Source organism: Sceloporus undulatus, chromosome 3 (genome assembly GCF_019175285.1).
Source record: "Sceloporus undulatus isolate JIND9_A2432 ecotype Alabama chromosome 3, SceUnd_v1.1, whole genome shotgun sequence".
In the NCBI taxonomy this organism is placed as follows: domain Eukaryota; kingdom Metazoa; phylum Chordata; class Lepidosauria; order Squamata; family Phrynosomatidae; genus Sceloporus; species Sceloporus undulatus.
In genome coordinates this window covers 145796771-145823967 of record NC_056524.1, presented here as the reverse complement: position 1 = coordinate 145823967, position 27197 = coordinate 145796771, and the positions used below count along the sequence as shown (strand labels likewise).

The following is a 27197-nucleotide window of genomic DNA, read 5'->3' as shown; positions in this document are numbered from 1 at the left end:
GTTTCACCAGCAGCTATGGCTGGCATCTTCAGCTGGTAAACATTAGGAATAAACTCTTCTAGAAGAGGTGATATGATAGCCCTGATTAAATATTTGAATTGATGTAATATTGAGGAGGGAGCAAGCTTGTTTTCTGCTGCTCCAGAGAACAGGACCCAGAACAATGGATGCAAACTGCAGGAAAAGAGATTCCACCTCAACATTAGGAGGAACCTCCTGACAGTCAGGGCTGTTGGACAGTGGAAGACACTCCTTCCTCGGAGTGTAGTGGGGTCTCCTTCCTTAGAGGTCACTAAACAGAGGCTGGATGGGCATCTGTCAATGGGGATGCTTTGATTGTGATTTCCTGCATGGCAGAATGGGGTTGAACTGGATGGCCCTTGCGGTCTCTTCCAACTCTATGATTTTATGGCCACATAGCCTGAAAACCCCACAAAAACCCCAAATAAACTGCCTGTCTCCTGGCTAGCACACTTCCCTGTTCTCGCTTTATTATTTCGGTGGCTGAGGCGCATTTCGACTCGGCGGCGGGAGCCCTTTCCCGGCCGGTGGAGGGGCTGCTCCCCCGACGGCGCCTGCCTTGTCCTGAGGAGGAGGAGGAGGAGGGGATCAAGCAAGGCGAGGGCCAAGAAGGGGCCGCAGGAGGCAAAGCCCTGTCCCCGTCCCTCCGGACTTGGGAGGCTGGCCGTGACCTCCGGGGGACGCCTGAGAGCCAAAGGCAGCCTTTGCAAGGCGGAGAGGGCGGGGGGGTCTTGGTTGGGGGGGAAGAGCCCCCAGCCCTCGGGGGGAAGCCCCTCCCGCCGCCGGGAGGGGTGCATCGGATGCCGCAGGGGGGGAGCGGGGCGCCTGGCCTCCTGCCATCCCTGGGCCGAAGGAGGGCTGGGAGGATAACAGACTCTCTCTCTCTCTGCCTGTCTGCTTCCTCCCTCCCTCCCTGCGGAGCAGAGCCCCCCTTCCCCCGCGGGGACTCTATAGAGGGAGCAAGAGGGGCCTCCCCGCCAGAGCCCCGGCCGCCGCGCCAACCATGGACGCTGCCCGAGCCCTGCGAGTCCTGCTCCTTCTGGCCCTCCTCGGCCTCGGCAGCCTCCCCGTCACCGAGGGTGAGTCCCCTGGCTCCTTCCCGGGGCTCCCTCCTCGCCCCGACGGAGGAGGAGGAGGAGGAGGGGGGAAGCCTTGTCCGGCCGGGGAAGGGAAGTGCTTGGGACGGGGGGGGGGGGCCTCTGCGGGGGGGGGGGCTGGGGGAGGCTGGAAGAAAAGCGCCCCGCGCCATTCGGGGCTCGGCTGGGAGGCCACCAAAGTCCCCCCGAGGCATCGGACGCGGCCCTGGCCCCTCGGAGGGCCGATGGAGGAGACCTTGTGCCGGGACCCCGAGGGCACCGTTTTGGTCATCCAACGTGAAGGCACCTTTGGGAGCAGCCCTTTCCCTCGGGGGCGGCTGCTCTGGCCGGCTCCCGAAGCGGGGAGTCCCTCTCGGCGGGGCGCCCTGAGGTTGCAGAGCCGGGGAGAGGCGCTTCGGGGCTCATTGGCCGAAGGGAGAGAGGGAGGGACGGGGAGAGCGGGACTCCGCTGCCCAAGAGTCTTTCGCCTTTCCCGCCTCGTCGGGGCCCCTGAGGAGGGCATCCTCTCTCTCCTCGACGGTGGGTGGTGGGAGCCAGCCTCTGGCCAAAGGAGGCGCCCTCCGCCAGGCGCCTGGCAGAAGCCCAGCCACAGCCCCCCCCCCCCTCCGGGATCCCAGGCTTTTCCAGAAGGGGCTAGCCTCTAGTTCCCATCATCCCCGGGCTGGCTGGCTCGGGATCCCCCCCTTCCTTCCTTCCTGGATGGCAACCAGAGCATCGACACAGGTCCACTTTGCCACCCAGGCGCTGCCACTCCCCTTCAAAGATTCAAAGACATAGCCATGTCAGTCTGTGGAATCAATCTGTAGAGAGCTCTTGCAGCCCCTTTGAGACTCACTGAAAGGAAGAAGTTGGCAGCAGGAGCTTTCCTAGGCTTCAGCCTACTTCCTCAGATGCTTTTCAAAGCTGCCCCTCCATCCTCTGTTTGCAGACCTCCGCAGACGAAGAGCCCATCCTCCTCAGAGAAAGTGTGTAGTCCATTGACTGCCGGCTCCTACCGTAGAATCATAGTATCATAGAATTGGAAGTAATAGAGTTGTTTCCAGTGTTTAGGTGGTATCTCTTTGCTTGCAATTGTAAACTAAATCCTAAATGTGTCATATTTGTAGTGGTCTCTTCAGTTTCTGAGGAACAGCTGTGCTTAAGCTTCTACTATTTTTAGTCTCCAACTTTATCCCCAAAGTATTCTAAAATGGAAAATGAAACAGAGGTTGGAGGGGCCTCTTTGAAAAGCATCTGAGGAAGTAGCCTGAAGTCTAGGAAAGCTCCTGCTGCCAACTTCGTTCGTTGCAAATGGGGAGAAATAATTTCAGCAGCCTTCTTCTCCCAGCTGCAGGAAAAAAAGAAAGAAAAAGAAAATGTCTGGACCATTCTCGCCTGGGACTTTTACATCCTGAAGTATTTCAGGAAATTGTTCTGCTTTCTTTTCCAAAAATACTTTCAACAGCTAGGTGTTTTTGAGAAAGATGGCTGCTTTTTGTGTTGTTTACAGATAAATGGGTTTTGTATAAACCTCAGCAGTCTCGCACAAAAGCAACATCGACACACTTGATCATTTGGAAACCGTTTAGTCCAAATGTGTGTGTTTTGCAAAAACCAAACCAAACAATGTTTCTACAAAGAATCAAAATGTAGTTTTGTGCAGTGTGTGCAAATGCTGGGAGAAAACTACACAGTCTTGCTACATTGCTATCATTTCTGACTGGATTTCCTAAGTGGTGGGAGCAAGTAACGGTTAATATTCTTTCCATCCCTAATTTAAACTCATTTCTTCTTGTTATTGTGTGCCTTCAAGTCATTTCTGACTTATGGCAACCCTATGTTGGGGTTTTCCAGGCAAGATTGGTTCAGAAGAGCTTTGCCATTGCCTTCCCCGGGGCTGAGAGTATGTGACTTGCCCAAGGTCACCCAGTGAGTTTCATGGGCAAGCAGAGCCATACTTAATTTCCTAATTAATATTTAATTAATTAAGTATTCATTTAAAATTAAATACTTGATTTCTTAGCTTTACATAAATAGTGCCAAACACTGAAAACATTTTCACTCTGCCTGAAGAGAAAGTAACTGCCATTTAAAACTGGCTTAGCAACGTAAGGGGCTTTGGTTTAAGAGCCTAGCTACTAGTTTCTGCAAATTTGGTTTCTTCAGCATGCCCTTATTATTTAAAACAGAAGAACTTCTGGTCAAGGGATCTGATCTAACTGGGGAACAGTCCAGAGGAGGCCCTTACCTTTGGGGAAAAGGATCCCTGTCTGATCTACTTTCTGAATGAGGAGGATGAGCTGGGGAGGGAGAAACTATGCTGCTTCTTCTGGTGAGGGACCGAATATATCATGAGGATTCTCACACTGCACTCCTTGCAGCCGAAAAACTCAATGCAGAGTGATGCTCAGAGAAACTGTACATTAATGTACATTGCATTCAGGGCCCCAGAAGGGAGCAAAGCTGTAGCTATAATTTCATTCAACCTGCCAGATTGGTTTTGGGTGAAGGAGTCCAGAAACAGTTACCCACCCCTGGTTTTAAATAGTTTTCCTCTAGCTCTTGAATAATAGATCGTAAGAGTTGGAAGAGATTGCAGCGGCCACCTAGTCCAACCCTCTGCCATGGAGGACTAAACAGCTTAACACTCCTGAAAGATGCCTGTGCAACCTCTGTGTAGAGACCTCCAAAGACGAGGGTCCAACACGCTCCAAGGCTGTTTATCCCACTATTGAATAGTAAATTTTTTTCCCAATGTTTAGGTGGTTTTTTTTCTTGTAATTTGAATCCATTGGTTTGTCTCTGAAGCAGCAAAAACAACCTTGACATCCCTTCAGATATGTAATGATGGCTATCATGTCACTGCTCAATCTTCCTAATTTGCTCCTTCCTCTCTCAGTTCTACTAAAGGTGGCTGTGGAAGGGGCAATTGGGGGGGGGGCGGATGGAGGAGTTGTCCTTGTTCAAAACACATTTTCATTTACTGAAAAAAGGCACCTTGCATGCTTCCAGAACAAACATTTCTACTGCTTATTTGCTGCACTTCAAGGAGGTCCAGGTGGTCCTCTCTTCCACTTCCAATCCATCTATGTTTTCCTTCATCAATTCTCATTCTTTTTATGACAAAGTCTGATTCCAGAGGAGGCTTTTATTGTGAAATTGCCTTCCTTCGTTCACAGAATTTCCCAAAAGGGTCCAGATGCTGTTTCCCATTTGTAGTTCTTTCCCCATGTTTTTGCACTGTTGCTTCCAACTTTTTTCTTACCATCCAGCCCAAGGCGGGGGGGGGGGATCCATTACACAGGGAAAGTAGTTGTGCAATGCCATGTGACGGTAATGCCAGAAGCCCTTGGTTTGAAAGGGTCAAGGAAGTGTGCTCTCCTCAACAGCAGCCTTCCTTTCGTAAAGCTGCTTGTAGCTACTCTGTGGCATAGCATTCCTCTCCAAGTACAATGAATTCTTGCACTACTAACTTTAAACTGATTTCCCTTGTTAATTGTGGGGAGCAGATTCACATTTTAAACATGCAACCCAATCCATTCAGTGCTTACTCAGAAATACTTCCCACCAATTTCAGCTGGATTTACTCCCAAATCAGTCTGCAACAGACTGAGGAATATACTATAGTTTCTTCCTCATTCTTTGCTTTAGACTGCTGTCTGCCTTGCAGTTAGGATTAACTTTTTTGAAGTTGAGGGAGATCTTTGTTTGGTTCTTCAGCTGTTATTACCTCAGGGCTTATCAAAAGCAGTTTGCCAAAATTGCCTTCTAGGGATTGGTTTCCATCATTCCAAGGTTGTGACAATGAGGCCCATCATAGATTCACAAAAAGTAGAAGCCATGTTGATCTGTGGGTAGGTGGGAATTCAAGTCTCACAGATAAGCAAGGCCATTATTAGGACAATTCAACTTTTATTGTAAAGGTGTTGCCCAGTCAATGAGTTTGAATCTTAGGTCCAGCCTTTGCACTTCTGGGAAGAAGAAGGGGGGAAAAAAGAGGGGGGGGGGAAACCGAACACTTTCTTCCTTTGGCCACAGCAGAAGGACTCTTGTTTTGCAGTGTCAGCTGTGAGAAAGAGAGGCACTCTTTGTTGCAATCAGTCATTTTTAGCCAAGCTTATCAGGCATTTAGGCAGAGAAATATATCTGAACAAGAGAAGCAAAATACTCATTATCTAAGATGAAAATTGACTTGACTTCTCTATCATACAAATCATTTTGAAAAACGGGGGCACAAAACAACACCCTGAATTAACTGAGATTTATTCTGTTATTGTTTCAGTGTAAACCTGGGTCTGAACTCTATGAATTTCAGACTGCAAATGGGGGCTTAACACGAGGAACCATTTTTCTATATTTTTAAAAATTCCTATATTCTCTATTTTTTTAAATCCCTGCATTCCTGCTATGTGTACATGATGCAATGAAAGACAACTGTAAATGGATCTTTTGAGGTCTTTTCCCTTTTGTTACAGACAGCTGCAAAGGCTGGTACTTTTCTCTGATTTCTGAATTAACCTGCACTGCCCTAATGGATCCCATGAGTCCTGGACAGCATAGCTAAGTGTTGAAGAATATTAATTTATAAACACATTAGGAACATTGCAGACTAGTTTGTTCACCACAGTGCATATTCAAAATGATAGAAATTTTATGTCTTATCTGGAACACTGCATCCCATTCCCACAGGGACATTTTTCTTCCAAGACTTCCTGGATTTTTGTAACCCTGTGCATAAGAAAAAGTACAATATACTTTCTGTCTGACATGCATTATATAACAGCTCTATAAACTGATATACATAGGCAAGACCATTTTAAAAAAATAGGTAGAGGAATGTGTAAGTGGAACATTTTTCCATATATATATATATTATAAATAAATTTACAGACTTAGGGCCTGAATAGACAGGCCAAAATAAAGCTGCTTCGGGTCACTTTGGAGGTATGTTGTTTAAATGATGATAAGGACTGGAGTGCAGCTTTGGTGCAGCTTCTGGCCTCTTAAGATGTGCATGTCATTTAAACAGCATACCTCCCAAGTGACCCGAAGCAGCTTTATTTTGGCCTGTCTGTTTGGGCCCATAGTCTTTGAGGCATTACAAGTAAATAAATGACTAAATGAAAAAGTATGAATAAGAAAAGAGACTTCCAAGACAGAAACCCCACATGGTTATATGGAAGTTTGGAATTGTTTTTCTTGTCAAAGAGACAATATGATCACTATTATGTTACCTGGGAGAATGACACCCCTGTATACTTTTTTCAACATAATCTTTTGAACAGAATTCTTGGAGGTATAGCACCCTTCAATAATTTTTCCAAGCACTGCATAATTGGAAATAGCATAAGGCTATAGCTGAGTGGAAGTTCTAAAGGACTTTGTAAGGACATTATTATGGCATGAGCAGAGGTGGGAAATGAATGTCCACTGATTTGTTCTGTTCTCCCGTGTTCTTCCGGAAGGTCCCTTTAACCTCTGCAGCAGATTATGCCAAATGTATGAGGGGCTGCGGGGAAGAAGCAAAATTGTCTCACACTCTAGGAGTAGATCTCTAAATCACAATCATTACTAAGAGGAATTTTGTATTTATTAGTCAGTATCTTTAAAATACTGAAGAATTATTATCACCTTCTGTTTCATTGTTTTTAATGTAAAAATAGCAACATGTAGCACATTCTACTACTGCAACTGATATACAGTAACAAAAAACATGAAATCAGAAACTTTTAGAAAAGTTTTTGATTTCACTTTTTGGTTAATGTATGTATGTTATTTTTCATAAATTATGATAAATGTATATTTTCATAATGCATATTAAAACATGTAGCAGAAATTACATGAGATGCTAAAATATCTTAACTTTTTATTTTACAAAAAATCTCTTATAGCTGCCCCAAGAAAAACTACCTGATTGAAATTCATTTGTGCCATTTTGATCAGTTCATAAGATTTATTTCAGTGTCTTAAGTGGATTGCCTTTCCTTTTTGTGTTGCTATTTTGAGGTATTATTCCATACTTTTTCCTGCTTTGGAAGAAGGTTAGTCAGAAACCCAGAATATCATGACCCAGATCCAGTTATCCTCCCCCTGCTTTTAGCAAAGGAAAAAGACACCAGGTGTCTTATTCACAGATCTCAAACATACATAGTTTTGCTTTCAGAGAATTAGTGTGCCAGGAAGGGTATTGTGTGTAGCATAGTCTGTTCCTTGACATGTTAGTGGAAGAACAGATTTTTCTTGTTGCGTTTTGCATCAAGGAAGATGCCATCTGAGCTCCCACAAGTTTTTGGAAGTGGTGGAGACCTACAAAAGTCTTCCATAAGAAACAGACCTCTGCATAAAGGATGGGACTGCAGTTCCCATGAGTCCTGGGCAGCATAGCTAAGTGGTGAAGAATATTGGGAGTTGCAGCTCAGTAAGAGCTGGAGGACCACATGATTCCCACTTTTGCCTTATTGTTTGGGGGTTGTCTATTGGGGAGGATCAAGGAACCCTTCATTTCAGCTTAAATTGTGCCATGGTGACACATCAGTTATGTGTAGGATAGGGGTGAGAAACTGTTGTTACAGCTTGATGTCTCTGGGACTTTATGGGTCCCATCCCAAGTGACCTCCAACCAAATGCCTAAAAAAGAAGCCAGACACCCACATTTGGTTTTAAAAAGTGGGTATTATTTGAAGTACCAGGAGGTCCTGCAACCTATCTGAAAGTTGAAGTACCATAGGTTTCCAAGAAAGAAAAATCACTTCTTTTGAGGGCCAGAAAGGGGCAATTCAGCTCACCGACTGGAGAAATAAAGGGCCACAAAAAGAGCCTTTGAGTGCCACATGTGGCCCTAGAGGGGCATGCTGCCCATTCCTCCTGTACCGGTATCATTAACAATAGAAGTTAGTGGTTCCAAAATTTTGGGACTCAAGAAACTCTGTTCTGTTCAGCACTGCTGGAAAGGCAAGAAAGCATGCACTGATCACTTCAGTCAGTTTAGAGTCAATAACAACAGAATCGCTATACCTGAAGCAGAAGCTGAATGCCCAAAGGCCCTAATAGCTTCTCTCTCCATAATGTTGAGGAGGAACTTGTTTGGCTTTGCATAACTAAGGGCTTGCTTTCTTCTCTTGTTTGCCTTTTGATTTGGCCTCAGGTCAAATCGTTGGGTGGGATTAACATTGAGGAGGTCAGGCACCTTTCTGTTTTAGCCCATTGTCTTGCTCAGTTGTCCCTGTTCACTTGGGACAATCGGCTTGGCTGCTGCTGTTGCTTTTTTTTTTTTAAGTCACATCTCAGTTTCTTAGCTCTGGTTTCTTACCTCATTTCTGTCTCTCCAAACACAAGGATTAAAGGCTGAAATCATTTAAATTGTAGAGTGTTCATAGTAAAGGGTCAGGGATCTGAATCCTTTTGTTTGTGTTGCCCTCTAGAGAAGCCCATCAGTTTGACTTACCGCTGTCCCTGCAGATATGTTGAGAACAGTGTGGCTAAATCTCACATTAAGCACCTGAAGATCCTGACTGTCCCTGGCTGTTCACTCCAGATTATGTAAGTGTACATACATTTTTCTAATGCATTTTGTGTCTAGCAGAGGCTGCAACCATTGCCAGAGCATGATAATAAAGGAATATGTTCTGCATCATCCAGAACATATTCTCAGAATGTTTGGAAGCGATTAGAATAAATAGTAGTTTTGCCAGTACTGTGATTAAAGATATAGGCTAACATGTATTTGAGAGAATGTGTCCTAAGTACTGATGTGATTTTTTTTAAAAAAAAAAAAATTACAAGTTTCCTCCCCAAATACATTGAAGTGGGGCATATTCCACTCATTTTATCTAGGAGGTTTTTTTAAAAACAAATGAAGCCATGCTTCTGCAACTCTTTGCTTCATTGTCAAGCTGCAGACAAAAACAAACACAAACAAACAAAACTGGCTTAACAAAGTTCTGTCTTTATGAATTGACTCAATTACCCTATCTATATTGTGTAGAGGAGACACTGAGAATGCCAAATGCAATGGGGTAACCATGGGGAAAAGAAGAGAAATTTTGAATAACCTCAACATACTATTTTAAAAGAAATAATCCAATATGGCTCCATACTAAATAGGAGGAGGATAATGCCTCTGTATTTGTGGCAAGACATGTTACTTCAGTGAAGGAGCTTTCCCATTGCACAGGGTGTAGGTGGGAATTGGCAGACAGGAAGGGGGAACTTAAACCTTGGCATCATGACAGAATCATTCGCTTTGTTTGCCTTTCCATGCAAACAAAAAGCTATGAATATAAAATCAACAGAACTTTTATTTTTCTGATCATTTAAATGGGAACTATGTTTATAATTTACTCAGAGAATTGGTTGGAAAGACCTTTATGAGCCAGAGACTTAGAATAATCACTGCCATTGAAAAACCAATGGGTCATGAGGCTGAATGGACCAGTAGTCTGAGTCTGCATGAAGTAGCTTCAATTGTTTGATGAGATGCTGGGGAGGGCAGGGCATTAGAGATATAATGTTTCTGAAAATATTGAAGTCATGGAGGACGTTTGAGGGACACTGGTTGTTCCTGTTTTTTCAGAAATGGAAAGTGGAGGAGAAATAGAAAAATGTGCAACATTTGCTTTTTGATCAGTTCTACATTTTTTGCTTTCTTAAGAATATAATATGCAATATGTATGACAATACACAAAATTGTATTACTTGTTTATACTTACAAAAATCTAATACATAAAATGCCTTAACTTTATTCAGAGAACAACTGTGAATGTATCCAGAACTGAAGAAGTAGTAGTTAAGCATAACATTAGAAAGTGGCAGAAGTAATTCCTCTATGCAGAAAGGTTTCAACAACAGAGCCTAAATCCTCAAGATATTTTAAAAGAGAAATCCCACAAGTGTAGCTTTACCTGCCCCCCACCTGCTACTCCTTTCAACCTATTGTCCTGCTGATGGTGAAGAGTATCTGGGTTTGATGGTACAGGTGACTGGACTACTCCCCCTCTCAAAAAGATGCACACAGTTCATATAGGGATTTGGCCTGAAATAATGTACAGTTGTCCCTTCCCTTATGCGGGGGAGCCATTCCGGATCCCCCCCCCCCCCGCATAAGGGAAAAAATGTGGGTACATTCAAATGAATGGGGCTCATGCCCACAGCGGTGTGGCAGTGGCATGAAGGGGGCATGCGACAGGAGCGTGTGCCATTGTTTTCTTCGAGCGTGTGGCTCCCTTCCTTCTGGCACGGCTTCCAGTATATGATGCGGGCGCACTATACACACTTACCCAGGAGTATGCATAATTGACCAGATTTCTGAGTAAGTGAGCAAAAACGTTTAAGTGTTTACAAGAATGAAATTACTATGAAAGACAATGCTAAAATATTATGACATACCAGTACACTGAAAAAGTGCACTTGAATAAAAACATGTAAAAGATTACAACATAAAATATTTATCGGTGATGAAGGTAAGTACTGTACTGTAAATCATATGGTTTCAATGAAAGCAGAAAGTCATCATAGTGTACTGATTGATTATATAACTAGGACTCCAGATGACAAGGATTTGAATCTGTGTTAGGCCATGAAAATCAACTGGGTGACCTTGGGTAAAACGCATTCTCTCAGCCTCAGAGGAAGGCAAAGGCAAACCCCTTCTGAACAAATTTGGCAAGAAAACCCCTTTACATGGTAGTCTTGTGTCACTGTAAGTCAGAAATGATTTGAAGGTATACAATGAATCATTAAAAGCAAGTGATGCGAAGACTTTTAAAGATGAATTAAAATCACGAGCATGTTGGTTTGACATAAACTAGGAGTGCATCAGGCCAAGACCATTTCTAACTGCATGATTCTGCTAGTGAGATATGTTTTATGTTAAATGATGATCTTTTAAAATGTTTTGATCAAAGTGTACTTTTTAAATTTTGCTTTTAGTTATATTAGTAATACTAGTAATGACATTTTAGCATCATTTAGCATCATCTTTCATAATAGATTGTGATCAATTTTACTCTTGTATAGTCCTCAGCTTTTTTGCCCATTATTTGTTAAGGAGATTAACCTGTCTATAGTTCACTTTCTTACCGCTTTTTTGAGTGAACATGCTTAGAATTCAATTAATCTTACAATGAGAGACACAGGTCACCCAGTCACCTCCACTTTTTATCATGGACTTTGACATAAATCTTGTAGCACAAAACATTAATTTGGACTGTAAAACCAGGGAGGTTGGCTGTTCCTGCTAGCGTCCATGCTGCTCAGGTCAGGCAGTACAGGGAATAACCCCCCTTCCCTCCAGATTTTTCAAAAACACAGCTCCTGCTCCTGGACTCAATTAATGATTTGCAATTTGAAGAGAGAGGCTGGAGAGGGAGTAAGCCCATACCGCTGCACTGTTGAGTCTCAGAAGGCAAACGTACTCCCTCCTAAAGGAACAGGAAATAGCTATTATGCATGCCAAGGAGGGTGGCGGGTGGGGGAGACATTTTTTTAATTTTAAATCCCCCCCCCACCATAGTTGCCTGTGGGTTTCAAGCTTCCCAACCATTTTTTTCCTTTCATGAGTCACTAGGTCGCTGGGGCAAGGGGTCAGATTTCTTGTCATTTGGTGCAACCAGACAAGATGGTATGTGGGGGGAAATCTTGCCTTGCTACTTGCCCAGTACCTCCTCCTCTGCAAATTTTTGTAAATCTTCAGCCGTCTTAGCTGCAAGCAGTCTCTTTGAGAGGCAAGACACAGCAGTGCTAATGGAAAATGTCCTCCACTTCCCTTTTTACTTGTGAGGGGACTTTAACATGGGTGGATGTGGGCAGGGGTTGTGCCAAGCTACCCCTGAGCTTCACCAAGTTAAATTTATAACAAAAGATTTTAGGCTCCTGTTTGAAACTTTGTTTGGCCATCTGATGGCACTGAAAAATAGGGATTTGGGAATAGGGAATAGGTTGCTGAAAGGTTAGTATGAGAATCGGCAGGTAAAGGATTCGGAATTACAATGAAGCCTATAAAGTACAAATTACCTTCTATTCTACACTATTTGTTAAAAAACAAAACAATAGGGCTTTTTGTGCAACCCTGTACTTAGCTTAGTTATCTGGAGAATATTTTATATTTTTAAGTTTTATATATACATAAGAATGGCAACTTTCCAGCTTTAATTGTATACATCCAATTGTCCAGATTCAATGTAGAATTAATGCAGTTGATCAAGAGATCAAGCATACTTAAAAACATAACTTGTAACTGTGAAGTCCAAGGCTTTCATGGCTGGCATCATAGTTTTTTGTGGGTTTTTCAGGCTATGCGGCCATGTTCTAGAAGAGTTTATTAGATGCCAGCCACAGATGCTGCCGAAACATCAGGAATAAACTCTTCTAAAACATGGCCACATAGCCTGAAAAAAACCCCAAAACTATAACTTGTGACTATTTCATTTGACAGGAAAAACTATGGAACTTTATAACACTAAAGAATAGTGTCAGAAATGAGTGTAGTTCTTGCAGCACAAAACTGGAATCTACTCCTGGACTTGGTCTGAACTTTTAAGGAACTGTCCAAGATGTTAAACCCTACCCTCAAAACAGGTTCAGGAAATTAAGATGGATCCTCTAAAGTTTAGACTGAGGGTGCATCTGCATTGTGGAAATAATGCAGTTGGAGACAATTTTAACTGGCATGAGTCCATCATACAGAATCCTGGGATTTGTAGTTTTCTGAGGCACCAACACAATTTGGAAGAGAAGGCTAAAGACCTTGTGAAATTACAAATCCCAGGATTCCATAGGCTAGAACTACAGCACTTAAAGTAATGTCAAATTGCATTATTTCTGCAGTGTCGGTGCCACTTAGACCTAGAGCAGATGCATTTGCCCTACTGACCAGGCTGCCACAGTGTATGGTTTAAATCCACAAATGCTAGTCACATTGAATCAAGGGAACCAATGTCAGCATATGCTGATTCAATGGATCTGATCTAAGTGGACTGGATTAATTGGATTTAGCCAAATTGAATTTAGCCAGATGTTTTTTGGCTGATTGGATAGTATCTTGGGCCTTGTCTGCACTGGCCAGGATGCTCTAAAGGCAGCCCACAGTATCCTGGCTCAGCATCTCCCACCATTACTTTGGCCTCCATCCCTGTGCTGCAGTTGCTGTCTGGACAGGTGTCCTGCTGATTGCTGCCATGGGTCACTTGCTTCTGAGGTCAGAATGAAGTGCCCAGCGATGGCCTCATGCTGGGCACCTCATTCTGACCTCAGAATGGGCAACCTGCAGTGGCAGTAAATGTGTTAGGCAGCACAGTGGGATGACCATATAGACAGTAGCTCTGTCATGGGAATGGAGAGTAAGATTTTAAACTCTGTTGTAACCTTGTTATGCCCTGGTTCAGATGCAGGACGTGCTGGAACCATAGGTTGGGTCATGTGATGTCTGAACAGGACGATGCCAGAATGGATGGGAGGAATGGGCCATTTGGCTCATGCAAATATACATTTGATCTGAGTGCCAAATTACATATGATGTTGTTTTTTGCATGTTTCAAATATATACAGTACAAATATCAGTTGGTTTGCAAAATAGATCTGTAACAATCTTGTGCCTAATATTTAGAAGAACCTCATTCATAGTTTGTCGTAAGTAAATGTACATTTTTCATAAGTGTGATTAATAATAATTTATAAGTGTGATTGATAAATGACTTTAAAAGGCTAGTTGAAATATCACAGTATAATATAAAAAGAAGGAAGCACAGTTGGAAACCATATGGGGACAGATTACAGGTGGCATGATGATCTTTTCCACTTGGGGAACCAACTTCAGTCTACTCAGACAAAAGATAAGGGGGCAAAATCCTCTCAGTTTGGCTTCCTAGGATTATGGCTGAATCCTGATCTGGACTCAGATATGGTGTTTCCAAGCCCAGCTGAGGCCACCTTACTTTGGTCTTCTTTGTACTTCCCTTGACCAGCCAGGGCTCAAGCTCAACTCAGACTTGCATCCTTCCAAGATCACTAAAATGAATATCCAGCTTGTTGGGGGCAATTAGCTTACAGTTGTAAACCTCTTAGAGATTGCTTAGATGGTATGAAGTGGTATATAAATGAAGCTGCTATTGCTATTGTTATTGCTATTGCTTCACAGAGACTAGCAAGAGAGAGAGTGAAGCCTTTGCTCTGCAAGGAAGAATTACATCCCAGTCCCAGTTGGGACTCAGAAACAGTGCTTCCAGGCTTTATTGAGAATTCCTAGTTTTACTTTCCTTTGCTGTTCCACTGGCAGAGAAAACCAAGCAGTGTTGCCAGTTTCTGGGAAATTCCCTGGTTTCCAGGTAATAAAAAGCCTTTCAGGGTAATTTCCAGGTATAAAAAAATTATGGGGAATTTCCAGGAAATTCATGTTGGGTAATTAAAAGCCTTTCTGTTTATGGGGAATTATTTCACTTCCCCCCCAATGGCCGAAAATGCCTTTCCCGCCCCCAAAATGGCCGACCCGGAAGCCCCTGTCCCCCCAAAAATGGCCGACCCTGAAGTCCTCACCCCCTTTTGCCTTCTCATAATGCTTTGCGGCCCCTTGACCCAGATGTCCCGCCCCTGACCCAGATGCCCCAAGGAATTTGGTGGCGTTTTGGGGATTTTCAGGGGGGTTTCCTTCAAAGGTGATTGGCAACACTAAAACCAAGGTGAGGAAAGCCCTCTTGGCTGGACAAGTAAGTTATTGTCATGGCCAGCCAAGAGCAGGTCTCGGAGGATGAGGAGGAGGATGGGGCTCCTCCAGTGCAAGAGGTAATTGAGGCTACACCAGGTGCTAATCCTGCTCTGCCAGAATCCAAACCTGATCTCCCAGCCCCAGAAGAGGAGGTTCAGCCAGGTCCTAGTGCTGATGGGATTCCTCTGGTGGCACAGCAGCCTAGTGGTGACTCTGGGGTGGAACCAGGCCTGGAGGTTCCCTCCTTTAAACAATGCAGAGAGTGCTGGCAGATGCAGGTCCAAGAGGATTGCTGAGAGACAATTGGCAAACAAGCCTCAGCTGGCACCGAGGAAAGAATCTCCTACTTAAGAAGCAATTCAATGATAGAGTTTATTGCATAATCCTTTGGTGAGATTGCTGGCTGCACTGGCTCCCTGTATCTTGACTCCTTGTTGCCTTGACTCTTGACCTTGGAATGGACTGGACTCTTGCTACTTCTAGCTGCCCTGACCCTGGACTGGACTGACTACTCTGACCTCTGTTTTCCTGACTTCGGCTCTGGCTTTCAGCTTGCTCCTTAACTATCACTCCTTACAGGTTTGTGGACTGTTCCCAGTTGCTTGCTAATTACCTAGCTGAGCCATCCTTATCGGCGTTGTTTGTGTGTGCTGGCCGCAGTCTAGGACAGTTATGTGGCTGCTTGTAATTCTGCTAAGAGTGCTTTGCTGAGTACCTGCTTCCTCACCCCACTTGCCATTCTAAAGCAAGAAAGACAGAACAATTACCTCTGTTTAGTTACAGGAGACTGCAAGAAGACACCCAGTGGAGTGAAGGACAAACAGATGGGGGATTTGGGAAGGGGAAGGGCTCAAGAGTGGCATCCAGATAACTTCATGCACTGAAAGCTGTAGGTTTATCTCCTCTGGTTTATAATATCTTTTCAGCAAGCATTCAGGAGTGGCTTCTCTGAGTCAGGATTTTATTCTATATTATGAAATTCTTATCTTTTCTCTTCTTTTACAGTGCAAGATTGAAAAATAGCAGTAAACAGATCTGCATTGATCCCAAGCTAAAGTGGATTCAGGAGTATCTGGAGAAATATCTACACAAGTAAGCCAAGGGGGAAAAAATAAAGGACTAACAGCTAAAGCACACTGGATGATCCCCCCCCCCCCCCCAAGAGAAAACAGACCTTGTTCTCACTTCAGGTCTTTGGGATTTTTCTTCCTGTTTTTCTAACAGGAAAGATTGGGCCTTTCTGTCAGAAACCATCATTTTCAATATTTAGGGTCAGGGAGATAAAGACCAGCTGAACCCTGGTAACATGAGCCTATTTGGGTACTCTGTGAGCAGTTTTCATAAAAGAACATAAATGATGGAACTCTATCCTTCAAGCATTATTCAGACAGAAATATTCAGTATTCAAATAGTGAAAGCATCCTGCACATTAGGCAAACACTGACATGAAGCTGAGCTCTGGGCCAAAAGCTGTACAGAGATGCCTGTCATGGTATTAATGTCTGCAGAGGCAGCACTAGACTCTGAAATAGATCATAGTCACTGTAGATAAACTCTATAGATCATAGTTGTCACTGTAGATAAATGCACTATAGATAAATAAAGGAATTTAAGTTTCTGGAAAGGGGTTTCTTTAATGTTTAGCAATATCTAGTGTGAAAAGTTTGGAACAGAAATTTCAGGTTAGGATACCCAGAATCCTCTCCAGTTTTCACCTTTGTTATAAGGCTACATTATTTCAATCATATTCATGAATCTGTAGGACTCAGCTTGACATTTATTTCCACTTTTGCTGTATTTGTTTCCTCTCTCCCTTGGATTAAATCTGGACAGTGCAGAGAAATGGAGTTTGGAAACTGAGGGGCGAAGCAGATAGGCAGGAAGAAATGGCCAGAAGCCGCTGCTAGTCCTATTGTCCCAGAGCTGCAGTGAGCACATGCCATGATCCTGAGGGTGCCTCCTCCCATGGCCCCAAAGAGGAATGGAAAAGATGTGCTCCTTTTGGGACCAGTTAGGCGGCCCCAGTGTGGCCCTGAGGTGGCTTCAGGGCACACAGAAAGGATTCTGTGTTGTGTAAATGCCATGTCCCTGGAGTGGCCGGAAGTGGCCCTCCCATTTGCTCATCTGTTTCGGGCCTGAGTCCCTATGGAGGGATGGAGGCAGGGAAGGGGCTCTTAGGATAAGTTGATGCACTGCCAGTGTAGCTTTTTATCTACAGATCAGGAATATACTTACTGGGGGATGTTTTTACATTTACTAGAATTTGGAAAAGAGATTGCTACTCTAAGGCCCCATTCCCACTAGGCAAAAAAAGCGGCCAATATTGCTGCGATTCTGATTCTGATTTTCCCCCCGAGTCATATTTGAATCTGCTCCCTCATTCCCATTATGAAAGGCGACAAACGGACTCGGGGTTTTTTGACCCATGTTCTCGTTCCCATTGAAATTATCTCAGTTGTAATTTGAAGTGGACTTTTTTGCTCCCTGTTCCTATTGCCCTTCCAGAACCTCTTTTTTAAAAAGCAGCTGTCAATCAAGTGCCTAAGCTTGATGTCTTCCCAGAGTGCCTCTGGGAAAGGGGAAAGGGAGCCTCCATCCCCCCAAGTCCCTTTGCCTCCCCCATTGCTCCCTGGGCTGTTTGGGGGGCGATCGAGCAAGCATGTAAAAAAAAGAAAAATAATAGTTAAAAATGGTGTTCAATGGGTCTCCTCACATGTTGATCTATGCATATGGAGCAGGGGGGCATAATGTGTTTACCGTATTTGGAGGTCAATATAGCAATTTGCTATATTTGACACCTGACAGAGTGCCTAAGCAATCAAAAGCTTGAATTTTTTAAAAAATAAATTTGTCTACACATGTGATCGCCTTACCCTGCTTCCCATTCCACCGGGGGAAAGGCTATGCGAACGGGAGAAAATGGCACCAGTAATGCAGGAAATAGAACAAGCAGGTGACAACCCCAGGCCAGCCCCTTGAGCACTGCTCCCTCCCATCCCCAAGTTCCCGAATCAGATGCTGCAGCCATCAATTAAAAGCATCATGGCTTCAGTGCTTAGAAACCTCATAAAAAATTTCTAGAGCCTGTTCTGTATTCTTTTCAAGCTGTTCCAGGACCAAACATGAAAACACTTCCTGACCTTTTTGGGATTCTGTTGGCTATCCCTCTGATCACTCAGCTTGTAATTTAATAGAACTCTTGCAGATTTACATGGTGGGGGAAATTGTCCCAAATGTGTCAAACCTAATATGCCTACTCCAGTTACAGTTGGCACAAGTCTCAGCAACAATGCCCCTAAAATAAATTTTCCTGTAAGAATGTTTCCTATTGGAAACCCTGAATATAGTCCACTAATAATCTCTGCAGAAAGTCAGTTTCTAAAGGACTTGCACAACATATGTCCCTGTTATGTCTATCTGAACCCTGTTTCAAGCATACCTAAGGGCTGTTTTTCCTATCTGCATAGTGCTGAATTTCTATCCAGTTCCAAAGAATTTTCTTTGACAGTGCATTTTCTATATGTTAGTTAAGTGTATTTCTAAATTACTGTCCTGTGCCTATTGATAGCTTACTGGCTGCTTTCCCTATAAATGATTGTATTTACAGTTTTAATAATGTAGCCTTCAATATCGTCAGTCTTTCACTTGTATTAAGATTGTATTACATTATATTATATTATACACATATTATACAGAGAGAGAGAGAGAGATCACATGCTAGCAATAATGCTGTCTTTTTAATATGATAAATTCTGAACTGTATATGCAAATTTATTTTTATGAAATAAAATTAATGCTTTTTTTAGATGGCTCTTGTAAATCGTTTCACGTTATCAGGCTGCCTTAGAGACCCTGCTTTCTAGGCTGGAATGTAGCTGGGATGCACGTGTGTGTACTTATGTGTGTAGGCTCAAGGTTTATTTTCATGGTGGAAGGAAAACTTTTTGACTAGTAATAAACTTGTTGCTCACTAACTCTATTTTCTTACTGTTCTCCCATGCAGCTATTATAAATGAAATGCATAAATGACAATGACTCTGCAAAGCAGATGGCATAATTACCTCTCAAGTGTGTACCTCTCAACATTCCCCCAGTGTTTTTGGGGCAACACTGAGCAAAGTTAAGCTATGGTAGCAATGAAAACCTGGGATTTTCAGCCTAAGATTTGCCTCATTCTTTCATGTTAAAATTGCCTGAGCTGCAACTCTTAACACTGTTTTAATTGAGAGGTTTTGTGTCTGGCTGAATCAGCATCATTAAGACCCGAGCCTAGTCACAATTCTTCCTTATCCTGTTCGCCTTGACCGCCTTCCATGTACATATCCAGTCTCAGATAAAATTAATATCAGTTTCATGATATTAAAAAAATCAGCTAATTTCAGCTATGCTAACAGCAACTACACTATTAATAATACTGATACTGCTTTACAGCAAGAATGAGATTATTGCAAAATTTGTCATTTAAATTCCAAGAATTGGTGAGAAAAAGGGAAGAGGCCAGAGATTGCTTTCTGTATGATTGGGGGCCAAGCTGCTTCACTAAAATGCTGAGGTTTTAGAGAGAATTAAAAGGAAGAAAGAATGGTGGTACCACTGAAGTGCACAGTGGTCCATTAGGACAAATCTGTTGTGGCAGATATTATCTGGGTTTGTATTAACAGAGCACTATATGCTTCCAGTTCAAATGCAGTCTTGGCATGCAGCTTTGTCAGAACAAGATGCAAAATGAGAAATCTATAAACTGTCTTGCAACTTAAAAAAATATAAATGCAAACTATAGGTGACAGAGAGGGGAAGAGGAATGCTTAATACTTTACTCATGGGCCATTTCCTCAATCAAAATAATTTTCTTCCACTTCCTCACTTATTTCTGAAATAAAATTTCAAGTATAAAATACATTTCAAAAATTAATGACTGCTGTAGGCAAACATGAAGCAGGATTTAAGTACAGTGGACCCTTGGTATCTGCTGGGGTTTGGTAATAGGATCCATCATGGATACCAAAATCTGTGGATGTTCAAGTATCATTATATACAATGGTATAATAAAATGGTGTCCTTTATATAAAATAGCAAAATCAAATTTTGCTTTTTGGAACATATATTTCTGGAATATTTTCAAGCTGTGGACAGTTGAATCCATGAATCAAGAATCTGTGGATATGAATGGCCTATTGTATGATACTGGTTGAGAAGACCCTCCTACTTTTAATAAAAGTGTACAAAACCATTAAAGGGGAAGGAGCAGGGTGCAAATGACAATTTTATGTAAGGGATTTCACACCCAGTTTTGGAGAAACTCTAAAGATTCGTTGACTGAGGTTACCCATCTCATCATGCCACTGAAATACACACCCATCTCATCTTGCCTGTTACTGGATAATACAGAAGAGACTGGAGAAGGGACTGGAGATCAGCATTCTCCCAGAAGCTTGTGTCACTTTGCTGCACAGGGTACTACACTTTTCCTTATTGAAAGCCATGCTTAAAAGAACCCAGGTGAGTCACAAAAACCATTTTGACACTTCACTTCATTGAGAGGGAATGACAGATGTGTTTTCTACAACTGGAACTGTTTGCCTGCTTTATTTTTTTCTGGAACTTGGGTCTCAGAATTATTCTCTGTCCTAAATTCCAGAATGTATCAGCAGACATTTGTTTCTCAAGGAAGTCTACAGATCTTCTACACAGTGGCATGCATGCAGTCTGCTTCTGTTGAGTGTCAGGATCATACATGTAACTTTTGGTGCAAAGATTCCATCAACGTTACCCTAAACCTGCACTGGTTATAATAATCATATATATAGTATTGGTTATTGTATTGATTGCTGAAGGAAGCGGGGGTAATGATTGTATTGCTTGCTGAAGGAAGCGGTGGTTGAGGTGGTGGTGGTAGATGTTAAGAGGCAGAGTTTCAAGTCCTGCTGTGCTTGCTGGCCATATATTTTTGTATGCTTTGTAATACTAGATGTTGGTTTATGCTATACAACAGGTGGTGCTTGGTGGAATGATTGTTTATCTTTAATCTTTAGTTTTCTGAATCAACTAACTAATAAAACTAACTATTAAAACTAACATTTTTACTTTCCTAAATGAAGCTTTGTGAAATGGCAAAGTTTGTGTTTCTGAACCTAAGTTAGCCAGTACAACACAAAATAGTTTATCAGGACTCCTTTGTGGGCCTGAATCACTGCAAGAATGCAGTTGGAAAAAGGCCCTCTAACCAATCAATTGGAAATGGAGAAGTGGTGGACAGTCACTGTCTCAGTTGAGCATTGGACTGGGCACAGTTCCTTGGAGGGAGGATTTGAGATCTGAAATTGGGCAGCTGTCTCTATTGACTTTTGGACCCTGGAGCCCACACCATTGAGATGTCATGGCCAGCCAAGAGCAGGACTCGGAAGATGAGGAGGAGGATGTGGCTCCTCTAGTGCAGGGGGAAATGGAGGCTCCACCAGGTCCTAATCCTGCCCTGCCAGATCCCAGCCCTGACATCCCAGCCCCAGAGGAGGAAGCTCAGTCAGGTCCTAGCACTGGGGGGATTCCTCCAGAGGCTCAACAGCCTACTGGTGACTCTGGGGAAGAGCCAAGACTGGAGGTGCCTTCCTTTAGGCAACAGAGGGCTGAGAGTGCTTGCATGCGTAGGTCCAGGAGAATTGCTGAGAGACAATTGGCAAACAAGCCTCAGCTGGCACCAGGCCTTCTTCTGGGATCTTAAGCGAGTCCTCGCCGTCCTTGCAGAAGACAGTAGAGAACACTAAGGCTGACACAAGGGCATCAACCACTGGGACCTGCAATCTCTCCATGACTGATTTGGGGAAGTTGTAGAGCCTCTTTACTGAGCTGTGGCAGGAGCCAGGCTTGCTCCACTCTGTCTTTATAACTTCCATAAGGTTAGCAGGACAGGGAATCTCGGCCAGAGCTGGTGCCGGCACAGGAAACAACTCCTATCCTGGGCAATTCGCAGTCCTGATGAGGCTTAGGGTCGCTGGGTAGGGAGATGCCAAGGGCCTTAGTGGTCTTTTTTAGTAGCCTGGGGAAATCCTCTACTTTAAATTAGCACGCAGAGGGAGCGGGGGAATCTGCCTCCTCTACCTCGTCTTCCCCAGACAGCTCACCCTCTTCCAGGCCTTCCTGGGCACCTGCCGAGGTCGCCTCTAGCTGACCCTCAAAGATCGGGGGGGGAGACAGCTAAGCCCCTCACTCGGCTTGCTTGTTTGGGTCTCTTGGGGGGTTCGATCCGAGTCATCTCGGCCTCGGAGTCCGACAGGCAGACCTCGCCATCCTCCCTGGCTCACTTTTCGCCCGCTGTCCCCAACTGACTGCGGGACCTAGTGGCACTCTCTGTGGCCCTCCTGTTGTGCTGTGGATCTGCCTCGGGCCGACAAGCATCGGTGCTTGTAAAATGGCAGCCCACATGGTACTCCCCAAGATGGCGGCCCCCATGGTCCTCCTCAAGATGACGCCCGCCATCCCGGCTTCTAAAATGGCGCCTGCTGTTGACCGGCGTGTCTGGGACGCTGCCAAGCGGCACCGCGGCTCGGGAAGAGCCCTCCCCGGCCACGTCAAAACCATGAGGTTCCTCTCGGGAGGGGGAAGGGGTGCTAGTCCACGTGGCTGAGGCACCCAGCCGCCTCCGAGCCCAGCTAACCAGGCCTGTGGCCAAACTCCCAGGCTGGCAGAGGGAGGCAGGTAAGAGGCAAGCGGCGAGAGTGCTCCTGGGTCCCTGTATGCACAGGCACCCTCCGCAGCGGGGTAAGCTCTGCCGAGGACCCTGGCTTGCAGGGGCTCGACAGGGGGGAAGGCTGCAGAGACCCTGCTAGCAGGGAGCTGGGAAAAAGCTTCCCTGAGGCCTCTGGAGGGCCTAGGGATGTCTCCAACTCCCAGAAAGCTAGCTGTCTCTCGGGCAAAGATAGCCCGAACGAAGTCCGTGAGTTCACGGACTGCACCTACCTCGGTGGTTCCAGCTGGTAAAGTGGGCTCCTCAATGCCCTCTGTCCCTGAACGGGACTGCCGGAGGGTCTGGGCTTGGTCAGCTGCTCAGAGGGTAAACCCCTCCCCTGGCTGAACCTCAGCATCTCCCTCTAGAAGCGGCTCCCTTTGCCTCACTTGGAGGTCTTGAGCTGGGGAAGCTTGTTCTTTGGAGGGCTCCTGGGTCGTGGCCTCGGAGGCCTCTGCCATACCCACCACCACAGAGGCGGAAAGGCAGGCAGGGAGAGAGAAAGGGAGGCCAAGGGAAGGCTCTCAGACCTCTTTTCAGCGGCAAGGAAATTCGCTGGCTTGAAGAGAATGTCCTGCAAGGAATGTAGGCAGGAACAAGACTGGGGCCCAGGAGGGCTAGCTCCTCCCTATATAGGGGCTGGTCTTTTGTTTCTATTGTCCCTGTGTACAGGAGCAAATTAGGAGGAGCTTACCAGGAATACAGGATGATAGGACTCTGTCTGCTGGGAAATGTCTCATGTACAGGGTTGCCACGGGTCAAAATTGACTTGAGGGCAGTTAATAACAACAAACTCTTAATTGTATGGAGAGAGGCAAAGTAACACAAACCCTCTCTCCACTGCCATGAATGCATTCCATGCCAGCCAATCCATTGCACTCCATGCCAGCACTATAAATATATTGAGGGAAGTTGGAGGTCTGAGAAAGGGAGGTTTGTAGAGTGTGCTTAAATTTTCCCCATGAGCAGAAACCCCCAGGCTGTTCCCCTTCAGAGCTCACTTGAAAACAGACACTGTGTGGGAAGGGCCAGGGTAGGATGTGGTGTTGGGGATGGTCTGAACATGCTCATTCTCACTATGCCTTGAGTGATACTATGTGGAGACCTGAGTAAGAGTATACTTCTTAAACCCACCCAGCTAGAGATGTAGGCAGGAAAAAGAAATATTGTTGTATTAAAAGATGGTGCTGTGTATGGTTTTATGGTTAGAACAGTAGCTGTTGTGACTGCTGACAGAGTTCTTATTCTAGGGCCCTTCCTGTGCAGAACTTCACACCTTCTTCAAGAGAGCTATTCAATCATCCTCTTCTTGTTATGAAACATCTCAAAGTCCAGCTCTATATCAAGTTGTCCACTTTGCTTTCCTTGGTTCGGTTTTACTTAAAATATCAAGATCAGTTTTATATACTCTCCAGAACACTCAACAGTAAGCTTTTATTGTTTTGGTCATGAGTTGGATTTCTATGTTCTACTATTTCCAGAAATAATCTTTTTTTGTATGCCTCACAGAGTGCCTAGTTTCTTTCTTACAGGCATTACCGTCCATTCCTTAACAGAATCTTACTCTGTTCTTTACCAACAGGAAATTCAAGACATAAGATGCAAGCATTGTCGCTGTCTACAGGATGCCCCTATATAGAAGCCACAGAGCAGATATCCTTCTTTAGGGAATGATGAGTACATCTCTTTTGTTACACGGCAACAAAGCAAAACAATGCTCCATGTACTTCTGAAGTCATATATTTGCACAAAATTGCCTTGCCTTTACCAGTACTATTTGGCCTAGTAGGAATCTTTGACACAGCTTGACATTATGTGGCACTAATGCCAGGAAATCATATTAAGCAGCATTTTTATGCTTTTTGCTGTGCAGAATCCTGACATTTTCTCCTTACAGCAGGAATTTCTCTATAGGCTAAGTATTAGATGCAATGCATTTGTCTGGAATAGAAGGGGATGGATGGGTTTCTGACATCTGTAAATAAGGTCTCCCTACCTTAAAAAACAAACAAAACCTAGAACTATGTTTGAAGATAAGACAAGTTTTGGCCAGAGTTCGTGTAGTAAATCGCTACTGTTTGTCAGCACTTTCATGGAATAAAATGGTTGTTCACAATGGAGGAAGGACATTGGGGATAGCATGCCCCAATAAAGAGATAGGCAGAGATTGCATTTCTGTCCATCTGTCCTTTGAATTTCCTCATACAGGATCATAGAACTAGCTCAGGCATTACTGTTGACTGCCATCTTCTGAAGGAGATGATTTACTTTATGAACTCCTATAATGCAAGAACTGCAAAAGCTTGGAGATTTCAGCTGTGACAGCTTCTGCATTTTAGGGGAAACGTTCTGGAGTCAGTATGATTATGAAAGTTAACAAAGTTAAATTCTGTGTGCTTTTGGCCCACATACTGAACAAAATAGCAGAACACTCCTGTGACTTACTATGTAATGGTCAGAGTACATCTTGCATTAGAGACTTTGGCCTGAGTCCTTGCTGGCAGTCTGAACTAGAACAAACCCATTGATTGAATGAGATTTACAGAGAAGTTGACTTACTGTTGAACAATTGATTCAGTGGGTCTAAAGGTAGTTGTTTTAATGTAATGAAATGTAATTAGATGAGGCACGGATCCAGATTGAGATTACAGTAAGTAGGAAGAAAACGTTCTATTTGTTATTGTACTATAATCTTTTTTAAAAACTCTCTCAATGCCAAATAGTGATAGTAAAAAATGATCTCATGGAGATACTTACATTCTACCCATGCCAAAGAGAGAGAAAAGTATAGTTTCTTGCTTTTATGGATATAGAATTATATTGTTCTCTCTCCCCAGTTTCTAACAAAAGCTCAGCTTTCCCTCCATTTTGTCTTCTGTTTGTGACTTTTCCCCTACAACCTTAGTTTAAGAATATTACATACTATGTTTACATGGCTTTATTGATCTGAACATTATGTAGCCAAGGGTCTGATTAGGGGAATTTTAATATTAGCTCGATATTGCAAGAGGGGGGCCTGCTACAATGGCCCTGCAGAATCGCCTTCTGTCATGTATACTGAGAGACCAGAGAATCCAATAAATAGAGCTGAGACAGACTTCTACAATTAATAACCAATTTATTTATAAGGGGACAAATACATACAATTCACTAACATACACACACTCATACAAGGCTCAGGAAATCAAGAGTTGAAATAGAGAATAGTTCAAGGCAGTACTGGGGCTATACTTACTTCAGTAGGCTTCTTCAGGAGTCCAAATGGAATATGATGGGGATGGCATGAGGCTCAGTCACAGAATGACTAGGCCAGGAACCAGGAGTCAAGAGCCAGGTCAGGGTTCAAAGGGACAGAGCTTCCCCCTGAAATCCAGACTGGCCCAGTGAACAGGCAAATCTGATGATACTTATAGCCAAAATCTTGCTTCTGGCAAAGGTGCTTGATGGTGAGAACAAAAGGTATTGGGTTGGTTGGCCATTGTAAACAAAGGCCTGTTCCAGACTGCCAAAATAAAGCTGCTTCGGGTCTCTTTGGAGGTATGCTATTTAAATGATGCATGCATCCGAAGAATCCAGAAGGTGCACCAAAGCTGCCCTCCAGTGCTTAGGAATGGAGTGTGGCTTTGGCGCAACCTCTGGACTCTTAGGACCCATGCATCATTTAAATAGCATACCTCCAAAGAGACCCGAAGCAGCTTTATTTTGGCAGTCTGTAACAGGCCAAAGACATTATCTTGTTGAGGCAAAGTGGTCTGATAACAATCGGGGGGAGATGGTAGATGAGTTAAGTTAATCACTGGCTCATCAAGTAAAACAAATATTTTACTCTTTGAGGGGATGGTTTTCCCTTTTGCAACTCCCAAACCTTTCTTTAGGGAAATTCCAAAGTGTTGCTTTTCAGGGGTCTTGTGGGTATGACTCATCTGCCTACCTGACCCACTACTTTCAGGATTATGGCTGCTAGCCTGGCAGGTCAGTTTGAGGTCATGAAGGAACTCTACACACACTCCAAAATTTATTAAAATCCGTATGTGGTAACAATTAGGCCTATTTTAGTGTAGAATTAATCATTCCATGTAGGAGCGCTTATCTGACTTTTAAGTTCACTTTTTACCAAAGAAGCTCATCTGTAAACCCAGAACAGTTGTTCACCTGACCATGTGCAGGTCCAAAGGATACAGATATGGCACTGAAATCATCCTACACAAGGCAAAACATATTGGCTATTTTCAAAGATCTTTTGTTTCGGTGACTAATAGAGGCCTTAGCACTATGTGTGTATTATGTGTATAAAAGACTGTGGAAATATATGAATGGTAAGTTTTATTTTCTTCACTTAATTGTTGACTAAAATAAAATTCAGGTGGAAAAGAGAGTGGCTTGCAACAGAAATCAAAACACTGGCTACTTAGAATGTGAAAAAGAATAGCACTGAAATACCTAATGTCTGATAAATGTGAAAAAAACCCATAAGATAATCTTTTAAACAGAGTTATAGCTAATAGTTTAATAAATCAGAATGGGGAGTGGAATTCACTTAGATTGTCCTGCTCACAGAACAACTTTCTTCAACAGAATGACTGTTTTTGATTCCCTAGTGGCCGCTCACTACAGAAGTTCAGAAGTATGCTGGTCTAATTCAAAGAACTATGAGACAATTTGGAGGTCTTGGGAGGAAGCAGGA

General features: G+C 43.7%; 1 protein-coding gene across 2 annotated transcripts; it reads left to right on the top strand.

Moving 5' to 3' along the window:
* Positions 1-633: 633 nt before the first annotated feature.
* On the top strand, positions 634-26068 carry CXCL12 (C-X-C motif chemokine ligand 12). 2 transcript variants are annotated; one of them, XM_042459766.1, is made up of 4 exons: positions 634-1100; positions 8519-8636; positions 15799-15885; positions 24096-26068. In XM_042459766.1, the coding sequence occupies exons 1-4, from the start codon at positions 1025-1027 to the stop codon at positions 24109-24111; spliced, it is 297 nt and encodes a 98-aa protein (XP_042315700.1). In that variant the 5' UTR covers positions 634-1024; the 3' UTR covers positions 24112-26068. The 2 variants fall into 2 exon arrangements, with proteins under 2 accessions (XP_042315700.1, XP_042315701.1); XM_042459767.1 differs by lacking the exon at positions 24096-26068 and having other exon boundaries at positions 636-1100; positions 15799-18600.
* The last annotated feature ends 1129 nt before the right edge of the window (positions 26069-27197 follow it).